Below are 12571 nucleotides of genomic sequence, written 5' to 3' on the forward strand. Positions count from 1 at the left end.
CCTTCTTTCCACAATTCTTCTCCCCTTCCTTCCTTCCTTCCTTGAACGAATCTGTTCCCTCCCTCTATCTTTCTTTCCTTCATTTTTCCCTTCCCTTTTCCTTCCTTCTTTCCCTTTGTCCTTACTTCTTCCTTCCTTTTTGACCCAATCTGTTCCCTCCCTCCATCTATCTTTCCTTCATTTTTCCCTTCCTTCTTTCCTCCCATCGTTCCCTTCGTCCCTCCTTGGTTAAACTCAACACAGACACACAACAACACACTAACACAACTCACCAAAACACCGACACGTTGTCTTCAACAGAAACATTTAGTCATAGAAACACACAACGACCTGCTGTTTTACAATAGATGTTTATTAGATTTATTTATTAACATCAACTCAACCAACTGTTTTTCAAATGTAACAAAACAAAATCCATGAATTAGTTTCATCTATAAAGTGAACTGTTCTTCAGCCTTTAGCTTCAGTTCAGAACGAGAGGTTTTCTGTTTTGACAATCAGAGTGAAAGCAGTTAACATTGCAACAAACCACTGTTTAGGTCTGAATTGAGCTGGTGTAAATAAAGTTAAAACTGTATTTTGTGTGAAAAGAAGCAGAAATGTGTCAATAGTGGAGGATGATGGTGTGTAACTGTGTTGAGAGTTTTTAAAAAGTGTTAAAGGGACATACTGTATTATTATAGAAACTCACTTTAACATTTATCTGGGTGTTTTACCTTCCGGCCTCAGAATGTGAGAGTTGACTAAATGAATCAGTGATGTAATGTGTAGATGTGTGGTCCAGTTAAACTCAGACTGAAGTGTAAAGAGGACGGAAAGACTCAGTAGAATCCAGTCTCTATCTGGGAGTTCTGATCGGAGCTGGAAAACTCTGATATTAGTCGACCAACACGTTTACATCCATCAGTCCAGTTACAGTCGGATTAAGGCAATGATTCAGTTTCTCTTCTTCAGCGTCCTGTAACCATGGCGACAGACAGATAGAAGACGCCTGGGACCGTTAGATCAGAGTAATCAGATTACTATGTCAGAGTAATCAGATTACTACGTGTGGAGACAGAAACGTGTTTATTAAGACAAAACAGTTAAATATTTCAGTCTGTCGGGTCGGTGACATCACTTCCTGTCGGGTCGGTGACATCACAGCGCCGCCTTCAGGGCCGTGAACACGCTGAGCGCCGACTCCACGCAGCCGTCGAAGTTGGAGTGAACGAAGGCGTCGCCGCCGCAGACGAGCGGCGGGCGGTCGACCACGGTCATGTGACCGGGACAGTCGGCCACCGCCGTCAGCACCTGGAGGGGGCGGAGCTACAGGTCAGAGGGGGCGGGGCTACATGTCAGAGGGGGCGGAGCTACAGGTCAGAGGGGGCGGGGCTACAGGTCAGAGGGGGCGGGGCTACAGGTAAGAGGGGGCGGGGCTACAGGTCAGAGGGGGAGGAGCACAAATTCTATCGTCATGGTTTTCTGTATGTAAAGGGCAACGGGTGTTTTATTTTGTGAAAGTAACTGGAAGTGCGTTGGTTACAACGGCTAGCTTGAGTAGCGCCGAATTCGTCCGAACAAAATAGTAAACAGCTGGTATTTAGACAAATTAACGACACACTGCTGATCTAAACGGCTACTTTCTCTCCTAAACATGTTTGAACTGTGGATAAAGTGAAATATTTACAGAGTTTAGAGCTAAAATGAAACCAGCTTCTGACTGCTGATTTCAGCTCGGGTAGGAGGCAGGCTAACACTACCCATACACTTCCAGTGTTTGAGCTAAGCTAATTAGCGACTTTAGGTGGAGGCAGGCTAACACTACCTATACACTTCCAGTGTTTGAGCTAAGCTAATTAGCGACTTTAGGTGGAGGCAGGCTAACACTACCCATACACTTCCAGTGTTTGAGCTAAGCTAATTAGCGACTTTAGGTGGAGGCAGGCTAACACTACCTATACACTTCCAGTGTTTGAGCTAAGCTAATTAGCGACTTTAGGTGGAGGCAGGCTAACACTACCCATACACTTCCAGTGTTTGAGCTAAGCTAATTAGCGACTTTAGGTGGAGGCAGGCTAACACTACCTATACACTTCCAGTGTTTGAGCTAAGCTAATTAGCGACATAAAAAAAAAAAAAAAAAAAAAAAAAGCTAATTAGCGACTTTAGGTGGAGGCAGGCTAACACTACCCATACACTTCCAGTGATTGAGCTAAGCTAATTAGCGACTTTAGGTGGAGGCAGGCTAACACTACCCATACACTTCCAGTGATTGAGCTAAGCTAATTAGCGACTTTAGGTGGAGGCAGGCTAACACTACCCATACACTTCAAGTGATTGAGCTAAGCTAATTAGCGACTTTAGGTGGAGGCAGGCTAACACTACCAATACACTTCCAGTGTTTGAGCTAAGCTAATTAGCGACTTCAGGTGGAGGCAGGCTAACACTACCTATACACTTCCAGCGTTTGAGCTAAGCTAATTAGCGACTTTAGGTGGAGGCAGGCTAACACTACCTATACACTTCCAGCGTTTGAGCTAAGCTAATTAGCGACTTTAGGTGGAGGCAGGCTAACACTACCTATACACTTCCAGCGTTTGAGCTAAGCTAATTAGCGACTTTAAGTGGAGGCAGGCTAACACTACCTATACACTTCCAGCGTTTGAGCTAAGCTAATTAGCGACTTTAGGTGGAGGCAGGCTAACACTACCTATACACTTCCAGCGTTTGAGCTAAGCTAATTAGCGACTTTAGGTGGAGGCAGGCTAACACTACCTATACACTTCCAGCGTTTGAGCTAAGCTAATTAGCGACTTTAGGTGGAGGCAGGCTAACACTACCTATACACTTCCAGCGTTTGAGCTAAGCTAATTAGCGACTTTAAGTGGAGGCAGGCTAACACTACCCATACACTTCCAGCGTTTGAGCTAAGCTAATTAGCGACTTTAGGTGGAGGCAGGCTAACACTACCCATACACTTCCAGCGTTTGAGCTAAGCTAATTAGCGACTTTAGGTGGAGGCAGGCTAACACTACCTATACACTTCCAGCGTTTGAGCTAAGCTAATTAGCGACTTTAGGTGGAGGCAGGCTAACACTACCTATACACTTCCAGCGTTTGAGCTAAGCTAATTAGCGACTTTAGGTGGAGGCAGGCTAACACTACCTATACACTTCCAGCGTTTGAGCTAAGCTAATTAGCGACTTTAAGTGGAGGCAGGCTAACACTACCCATACACTTCCAGCGTTTGAGCTAAGCTAATTAGCGACTTTAGGTGGAGGCAGGCTAACACTACCCATACACTTCCAGCGTTTGAGCTAAGCTAATTAGCGACTTTAGGTGGAGGCAGGCTAACACTACCTATACACTTCCAGTGTTTGAGCTAAGCTAATTACGGCGATACGGCTCTATCTCCCTTGTTACTGCACGCACAGTGGAAACGATGGTGTCTATCTGCTGGTCATGGACTCGGGAGTGAGGCAATACACGAAAAAATGTTGGTGTATCCCTTTAAAATGAGAATAATGAATAAATAAACTACAAGAGCTGTAATAAATAATGCAAAACAATAAAAAAGCTAAAGTGTCGTTGTGTCCACTCACCTGAGAGAACCTCCACTTCTGACACTTGATGCTGGTTGGCTGAGGCAGATCGGGGAGGAGCTTGTGCAGCTCCTCCAAGATGATTGGCTGCACGTCCTCTTTGTCTCGCTCCAGGTGCTGCAGCCCGAAGGGGACGCTGGTGTGGACGACGAGGGACGGACCGAGGCCGGGCGAGTCTGACCGGAGAGACAGAGACAGAGTTTAGTTTAATAAGTTTATTTGTATCAGGGACGATGTACAAAATAACATTAGTCTCAACATGAGAAGAGACGTCTTGTAGCGGATTTAGCTTATTAGCTACTTTCCATCCGTAGCTATGGATGGATGGAGACAGAAGAGACGGTGAGACAGACAGGTGGGACATACCTGCGTTGCGTTTGCGGTTGTCCACGGCGACGTAGCGGATGACATCGTTGTCGGTGACGTATTTAGCGGCCCAGGAGAAGGAGAGGACGGAGTCTGGAGGGAAGAAGAGCGCCAGGGCGAAGCGAGACGAGTAGACCACCGGCTGCAACACCGCTCTCTGATTGGCCGACAGGACTGAGGGGGGAGGAGGGGAGGAGGGGGAGGGTTAGATTCTTATTTCTACCCTAAACTCCGATCATCTCCTCCCCCAGATAACTCTGGTGTCATTCCAAGTGGTTGTGATGAAATGAGCTCCAGCCGAGAGGCGCGTATATCCGTATAATGGAGTCTACAGGGCAGCAGAATGCAGCCTCTAAATAACACATTATCTGCAGAGAAACTCCTTCATTTCACCAAGATTTAGTTGTGATAGGCTAGTGCTATTCCATCATCCAGGTCAGAGGTCAGCAGGTCAACCTACAGACCCCGGATGTTGATAACAGCTAACCCCGGACTCAGAGGGGAATAGCACTAGCCTATCAGAACTAAATATTGGTGAAATGAAGGAGTTTCTCTGCAGATAATGTGTTATTTAGAGGCTGCATTCTGCTGCCCTGTAGACTCCATTATACGGATATACGCGCCTCTCGGCTGGAGCTCATTTCATCACAACCACTTTAATGACACCAGAGTTATCTGGGGGAGGAAATGATCGGAGTTTACTGTGCGTTCACACCAAAACGCCGGAAGTCGATTCATTTTCAATAAGAGCCGGCGACACTGAGCTTCACCAGACCAGAAGTTGAGTCTTGGTTAACTTTAGGGTAATTAGCTATAACGCAGTTCGGCAGCAACCAGTCAGAATAGAAACATCCTTCTGCCCAATGACGATGGAACGTTGATGTCGGTCACGTGACCAGCGACCAGCTGCTGATAATATTTGCTGTTTTGGAAGCTGTCTGGTCTGAAGCTCATCCTAAAGAGTCTTTGACGCTTTAGAAGCTTTTGGTGTGAACGCACAGTTAGTCTACATGTAAGGTCCAGGTTGTAAACAATGTAAATGTCCCTTTAACCCCATAACCTTCTTGTAAAACATGGGTCATGTAAAGCAGCGAGTGTTTAAAGGTTCAGTTCCTCTCCTTCAGGCTGCAGCTGATGATGCTTCAGACTCCTTCACATTCAGACCATGTGAAGTTAAAAATAACCTGAGTGTGTGTGTGTGTGTGTGTGTGTGTGTGTGTGTGTGTGTGTGTGTGTGTGTGTGTGTGTGTGTGTGTGTGTGTGTGTGTGTGTGTGTGTGTGTGTGTGTGTCAGCAGAAGAGGAAATGGGCGCTGGCTCCTCTCAGCCAATCAGAGGAGCTGGAGGTGACATCATCATCTACAGAGACAACGAACACATGGAGGAGCCTTTGTCTGCAGCACACACACACACACACACACACACACACACTGAGACACACACACACACACCAGAATGTTCTGCAGCTTCCAGTAAAGTGAATGTGAATCATCGTCCAATCAGAAACAAGAACATGATTTACCATCTGTGTGTGTGTGTGTGTGTGTGTGTGTGTGTGTCTCAGTGTGTGTGTGTGTGTGTCTCAGTGTGTGTGTGTGTGTGTGTGTCTCAGTGTGTGTGTGTGTGTGTGTGTGTGTCTCAGTGTGTGTGTGTGTGTGTGTGTGTGTGTGTGTGTGTGTGTGTGTCTCAGAGTGTGTGTGTGTGTGTGTGTCTCAGAGTGTGTGTGTGTGTGTGTGTGTGTGTGTGTCTCAGTGTGTGTGTGTGTGTGTGTGTGTGTGTCTCAGTGTGTGTGTGTGTGTGTGTGTGTGTGTGTGTGTGTGTGTGTGTGTCTCAGAGTGTGTGTGTGTGTGTGTGTCTCAGAGTGTGTGTGTGTGTGTGTGTGTGTGTGTGTCAGAGTGTGTATGTGTGTGTGTCTCAGTGTGTGTGTGTGTGTGTGTGTCAGAGTGTGTGTGTGTGTGTCTGCAGGAGGAGGAAGTAGTCATCAGCCTATCAAAATAAAAGCCTCAAAGTTCCTTCATCAGTGAGACTAATGATCAATAACTGTGACATCACAGCAGCTGATGTGAAGCTCCGCCCCCCAGTGGTGACTCCACGCCACTGCAGCTGTGTGTGAGTGTGTGAGTGTGAGTGAGTGTGTGTGTGTGTGTAGTGATGGCCATCGAGGTTTGTCGATGCTTCACTGACCTCTAGTGTTGAATCAGATGAAGTGCAGTTGAGACGTTTCATTCATTGGTTCATTGATTGTCTGAGATGTGATTGGCCGTGCTCACTCTGTTCCACTAACGTTACATGGTTGTATGGGTTCAAGCTCACACAATAAAATATTAAAATATTAAATAAACATGAAGTTACTCTGTTTCTCATTTGGCATTATCTGATTGTGACAGGCTTTCCTTATAGGCTACTGAGCCTGATATATTAACCTCTGCTGTGAATCACATTCTCCTCTGGAACAAGTCTATTAACAGTTTATGGCTTAAACGATGTGAAATGGTGCAGATGTAGATGTGATCTCATTCCAAAATAGAAAAGAAGGAAGGCTAGTTCAGCGTGGGATTCAGTGTGGCAGCTGGATGTTATCACTGTGCACCACTCTTCACGCTGGCTTCACGTATGGGACGTGTTAAATATTTCTTGAGCTCATACGGTCGTTGACGCTTCAATCTTTAAAAGTATGTGTGTTACAACACTTAGATAAATAGTTTTCCTCTGCTCCACATATCATGGTTTAGTAAAGTTATAGAAGTCCTGAATGCTGCACTGTACAACCACATCTCTGCTGCCTCAGCTTCTATGTGCTGCCAAGGCTCAGCTCAGCTCTCACAGAGATAAGAGCCGACACAACCACAACACTGACGGTGATGAATGAATGACTGAATCAGTGAAGTGGTTCATACGTCATCGACAGAGATGTAAAATCTACGCTCAAGCCAACATGCTTAGCAGGAAGTTTTCTATGTGTTGTGACTCTGTGAAGTAACAGAGTAACACCTCTATAACCTCCCTATGTGGTCCGACTAGAAGCAGAAGAGCTGCAGAGGCTCCAGGTAGCAGACAACGATGCAATGAGGTTCCTGCTCTGTGTCCCTCGGTGGCGTAGTGCCAGTCAGGTGTTAGAGTGCCAACCTGTGAGGCTTTAAGACAGCTGATGTTTAGTTTCATGTGTCGCCTCGACAAATCAGAGAATCACATAACTGAGGCTCTATAGTCCAGGCAATTTAGCTCATTTTGGACCCAAAAATAGAACTAATTGTCACAGAATGTTTTTCACCTTACATCATTTCTTTGAGGTGTGTAGAACTACATACTAAAAGTCCTAATGAATCCTAGTTGGGGAAATATGTTTAATTTGCCTCATTATTTACTGTATATTTTTTATTATTTTATTTCTGTATAAAGTCTATGGAGCTGACAACTAGGATTTCTTAGGACTTTTAGTATGTTGTTCTAGACACCTCATAGAAATGATGGATGGTGAAAAACATTCTGTGACAATTAGTCTGTTGTAAAACGCTATATTGCCTGGACTATTAGTCAGCCCACTGAACAGCTGCTACCGACTCACTTCTAGGCTACGGTGCATTGGTGCAATAGGCTGTATTCTATGAAATGTATTTTTGTACTTTCTTTTTTCTTTTTGTATTATTTATATTGTTTGATTGTGATATGGACCTGTGTCTGAAATAAAGTTTATATATATATACAGCGGGGAAAATAAGTATTGAACGCGTCAACATTTGTCTCAGAAAACATATTTCTAATAGAGCTATTGACATGAAATTTTCACCAGATGTCGGCATCAACCCAAGTAATGCACACATACAAAGAAATCCGAACATTAATGTCCATAAATTAAGCTATGTGTAATAAAGTGAAATGACACAGGGAATAAGTATTGAACACATGAAGAAAAGGAGGGACATAAAGGTATGGAAAGCCAAGAAAGCAGCTGGAGTTTGTCAGTATTTAGAATGTAATCCTGTCTCCTATCAGTGCAAAGTAATATCTGCTGGTTTAGTCCTGATTGATGCCTTTTAAAAAGGTTTCTCACCACCAAGGTGTCAGACAATAAGTATTGCATGGTGGGCAATGGCAAAGAGCTGTCTAAGAGCTGTCTAAAGACCTACGCAGCCAAAGATTTCAGACAGAAGAGTCAAAACAATAATCAGAAGGGTTCCCTAACAGTCCAGGACACTGGTGGAGAGCTTCAGAAAGACCTGGGATCAGCAGGTACAGTTGTTTCAGAGAAAACAATAAGTAACACACTCAACCGCCATGTCTTGCATGGTGTGTGTGCATGGAGGCCATGATGGTTGAGTGCATTACTTATTGTAATACTGACAAACTCCAGCTGTTTTCTTGGCTTTCCATACCTTTTTGCCCCTCCTTTTCTTCATGTGTTCAATACTTATTCCCTGTGTCATTTCACTTTATTACACATAACTTAATTTATGGACATTAATGTTCGGATTTCTTTGTATGTGTGCATTACTTGGGTTGATGCCGACATCTGGTGAAAATTTCATGTCAATAGCTCAATTAGAAATATATTTTCTGAGACAAATGTTGACGTGTTCAATACTTATTTTCCCCGCTGTATATATACATCCAAGTGGTTCATTGGTCACAAGTCACGTGACCAAACCACAGAGGTTCCATACTGAGCTTCATGAGCTACAGCACATAGTGTCTGAGTCTCGGTGTCAGAGGACCAGCACTATGTGTGTGTGTGTGTGTGTGTGTGTGTGTGTGTGTGTGTGTGTGTGTGTGTCTCAGTGTGTGTGTGTGTGTCTCAGTGTGTGTGTGTGTGTGTCTCAGTGTGTGTGTGTGTGTCTCACCGTCCCCCTGCAGCATCAGTATCTGAGGAACCGGCATCGTCAGGACGACGGCGTCGAACGTCTCGCTGTCCCCGTCCTTCCTCTGGACTTCCCATGATGCACCGCGGCGAAGCAGCCCGGTCACATGACGCCCGAAGAACAACTCAGCTCCTGAAGCGCACACACACACACACACACACACACACACACACACACACACACACACACACACACACACACACACACACACACACACACACACACACACACACACTCACACACACACACACACACACACACACACACACACACACACACAGACCGATCACGGTGATGTAACATTAACGACATTAAAGCCTACAGCACTTTGGTCCACTGCGTTTGTAAAGTGCTTTATAAATAAAGTTGTATGGTATAAAACACTTAAACAAAACAAAAACTCTTGGAAAATGAAAGAACAGCCCAGAATACACAACCTGACCAAATCTGAATGAATGTGCATCAACACAGCCGTAGTTATAGGCCTACAGAAAATAAAACCTAGAAGGCCCAAAACGGCCCGGAGTGCACGAGGGCTAAAGGGTTAATACGTAGTTTAGTTAACCCTAGTTTAATAAGGGACAATGTGCAATTACATTAATCATTTGCAGAAAACAATGAAAAGATGGTTGCACCAGATTTAGCTCCCAGCTAATTTCCATCTTTAGTCCCTACACATAACATAAAAGATGAAAAAATACACAGAATACAAGCTACTATACAACGATGAGGCATAAACAGACACAGTTAGACAATGGACAACACTTAGACAACAACATGTATGAGGTAGACAAAGTGCAAAGTGCAAAGTGCTCATAGCAGTGGAGAAACAGCAGAACGCCTCCTAAAGGGTTAGTACGTAGAGTCAGTGGAGAAACAGCAGAACGCCTCTATCTACTGGTCAAGACGGGAACTACAACAACAGGAGAAGAATTCCTGCAGCCCGTTGCTAGGTGAAACAGACCGTTGCTAGGTGAAACAGACCGTTGCTAGGTAAAACAGACCGTTGCTAGGTAAAACGGCCCGTTGCTAGGGGCGACGCTCTGACCAGAGGACACAGAGGAGGAAAGCTAACAGCTAACAGGATATCTACCTCATGTTTCATCTCTACCTTCATTAAAGGGATAGTTCACTCAAAATTGAAATCACAGAGGCAGCAGCCGGTCTGCAGAGCTGCTCGGCCGGCCAACCTCCGTCGTCATCCCGGGGGAGAAAACCATCACTAATTAACTTACCCGCAGGTTTTTAGAGGTTTACCACCGGCTGGTTAAATTATTTCTAGGAGATAAATGTTGGTCTCAGTGATGAAATCTAACAGCTGTATCAGTAGCATTAGTTAGTCTGAATGTAAAGTGAAGCTTCCTGTGTGTATTGGACAGAAGAGCAGCGCTGAGACGGCACCTGAGGTAGACAGGTGAGACAGGTGAGACGGTACCTGAGGTAGACAGGAAGTGGCGGACCAGGCTGCTCATGCCCTGGGGGGTGATGTAGTTCTCTACTCCGTCTGGCTCCTTCAGCCCCTCCACTCGACCAATCAGAGGCTGCAGCAGCCCCGAGGACCGCAGCTCAGAGTAGAACCTATCAGAGAGAGACCTTCACAATAAGAGCCCTGATAGAGACAGACCTTCACAATAAGAGCCCTGATAGACACAGACCTTCACAATAAGAGTCCTGAGCCCACACACACACAGTCAGAGTTTTTTGTTATTCTTTCTGGGCAGATTGAGTCGTAGGCGACTGGACTTGTATTAGTCTGTGAAGACGTTTCTCCTCTGATCCAAGAGGCTTCATCAGTTCCTACTCAACAAGTCTCACTGGTCCAACCAGCTGGACTGAGACAGTGGAGTGAAACCAGGTGTTTAACCTCTGTGGGAGCGGTCACCAGAGAACCTGGTTTCACTGGACCAGTGTTGGAGTTTCCTTTAGAGTCCTGTGACACCTGGGGAACAACAGTCAGGTCAGAGGAGAAACGTCTTCCCTGACAAACACAAGTCCAGTTGCCTACGACTCTGCCCAGAAAAGACCATGAGCTGGATGAATGAGAAGATCCATAGACAGTCAGCCCTTCACAATAAAAGCCCTGAGGCCACACACGCAGAGTCAGCCCTTCACAATAAAAGCCCTGAGGCCACACACACACACAGAGTCAGCCCTTCACAATAAAAGCCCTGAGGCCACACACACACACACAGAGTCAGCCCTTCACAATAAAAGCCCTGTCCTACCTGTGGTGAGACTGGGCGTAGGCCGGCGTTGCCGTGACGTACTGAGCCCCGAGGTCAGCGAAGTGGGAGGAGGGGGAGGGGGGGCGCGAGGTGGACATCCTCCCACCTGGAGGGGGAGAGGGGGGGGGGTTCAAACATAACTTTATTTGATGCTCAAGGAAGGAAGGAAGGAAGGAAGGACAAAGGAAACGATGGGAGGAAAGAAGGAAGGGAAAAAGAAAGGAAAGATAGATGGAGGGAGGGAACAGATTGGGTCAAAAAGGAAGGAAGAAGAAGTAAGGAAAAACAAATACAAAAAAGTTAAATGTTCAAAGACTATTTAGAACAGGCTACAGGTTACACTGACTTCTGATTGGTTTATATATATATATATATATATATCTGAGTTAAATGCTCCATATTGACCTGTAGACTTCTTGAGCCAGGACACTTTGTTTTTTTTTTTAATCAGTGCTTGATTGTTAAATACAATAAAATAGCCACTACCTATCTGTTGAGGGGTTCATTGTGTAATAGAATAGACAATTTATAACACATCATTTACATAACAACACTGTGACTTGTTACACCATCAACAACACTGAAGAACCAGATGAACACGGTGGAGGGGCAGAACTCCCAGCAACTGCCCTGCTGTGACGTAACTACTCACCTGCTCCTCGCGCCTTGTCCCACACCACCACGTGCACTTTGTCCTGCAGGTGAGTCCGCAGCAGCCACGCGCACACGCTGCCCGTCAGCCCCGCGCCCACGATCAGAACCCGGGACATGTCGAACCGAGCCGAGCCGAGCTAGTAACCCTGGTAACCGAGCTGGTAACCCTGGTAACCCCGGTAACCCTGGTAACCCCGGACAGAGACAGGCTCCCCTGTTGACTCTGCAGCTGCAGCTGGAGCAGCAGCATTAACCCTTTAACCCTTTAACCCCGCCCCCCCGGTTATAAAACGGCCTCAACAGGTCGGACAACTAAAACTATCCCGGAGTCAGAGCGTCGTCAAGGTAACGGAGACAGACACGGCACATCCGGCTGCAACCTTCAAAATAAATGTCTATTGTGAAGCCTTCTTATTTTATTTATTTATTTTTTAAAACTTTATTAACAATTATATCTACATAACAATACTGTTGAGCCAGGGGAAGAAACGAATATAAAAGTATAACTATACAAAGAGTATAGAAGTATCATGTATAAAAAAAAATGCATCGATGTAAAGAAAATCATATTAATTAAATACAACATTTTCCAAAATGAAGTTTGTTTTTAAAGCCTTTGGCATTTCTAGTCCATTGATGTCGGTGCTGTTTTGATAAAGTTCCTTCAAAAAAAGTGTAGAATTTGGTTTTGCTGTCAGTTCATTTCTTTTTGTGGATATGAAATTTGCCTAAAAATAAAACAAGTTGTGTGTTGTGTATGAACTCATATTATTATGTTGTGTGTTAGTTTCATAGTTTATTCAGAGAAACATCTGTAAACGTTCTCTTAGCAACAGATATTGATCAATATTGATCATATTTTTATGCTGTTGAACTTTTCTCCACTTT

At 45.0% G+C, this 12571-nt stretch overlaps 1 protein-coding gene across 1 annotated transcript; it reads right to left on the minus strand.

Annotated features, from left to right (window-relative positions):
- Positions 1–1105: 1105 nt before the first annotated feature.
- On the minus strand, positions 1106–11936 carry rnls (renalase, FAD-dependent amine oxidase). The gene is made up of 7 exons (XM_083994437.1): positions 11682–11936; positions 11030–11135; positions 10240–10382; positions 8787–8936; positions 3951–4124; positions 3585–3760; positions 1106–1293 (listed from the first exon to the last, which is right to left on the minus strand). Exons 1-7 carry the CDS (start codon positions 11797–11799, stop codon positions 1141–1143), a joined length of 1020 nt encoding a protein of 339 aa, XP_083850563.1. The 5' UTR covers positions 11800–11936; the 3' UTR covers positions 1106–1140.
- Positions 11937–12571: the final 635 nt, after the last annotated feature.

The sequence above is a fragment of the Trachurus trachurus genome (assembly GCF_905171665.1).
Source record: "Trachurus trachurus genome assembly, chromosome: 19".
NCBI classification, from domain to species: domain Eukaryota; kingdom Metazoa; phylum Chordata; class Actinopteri; order Carangiformes; family Carangidae; genus Trachurus; species Trachurus trachurus.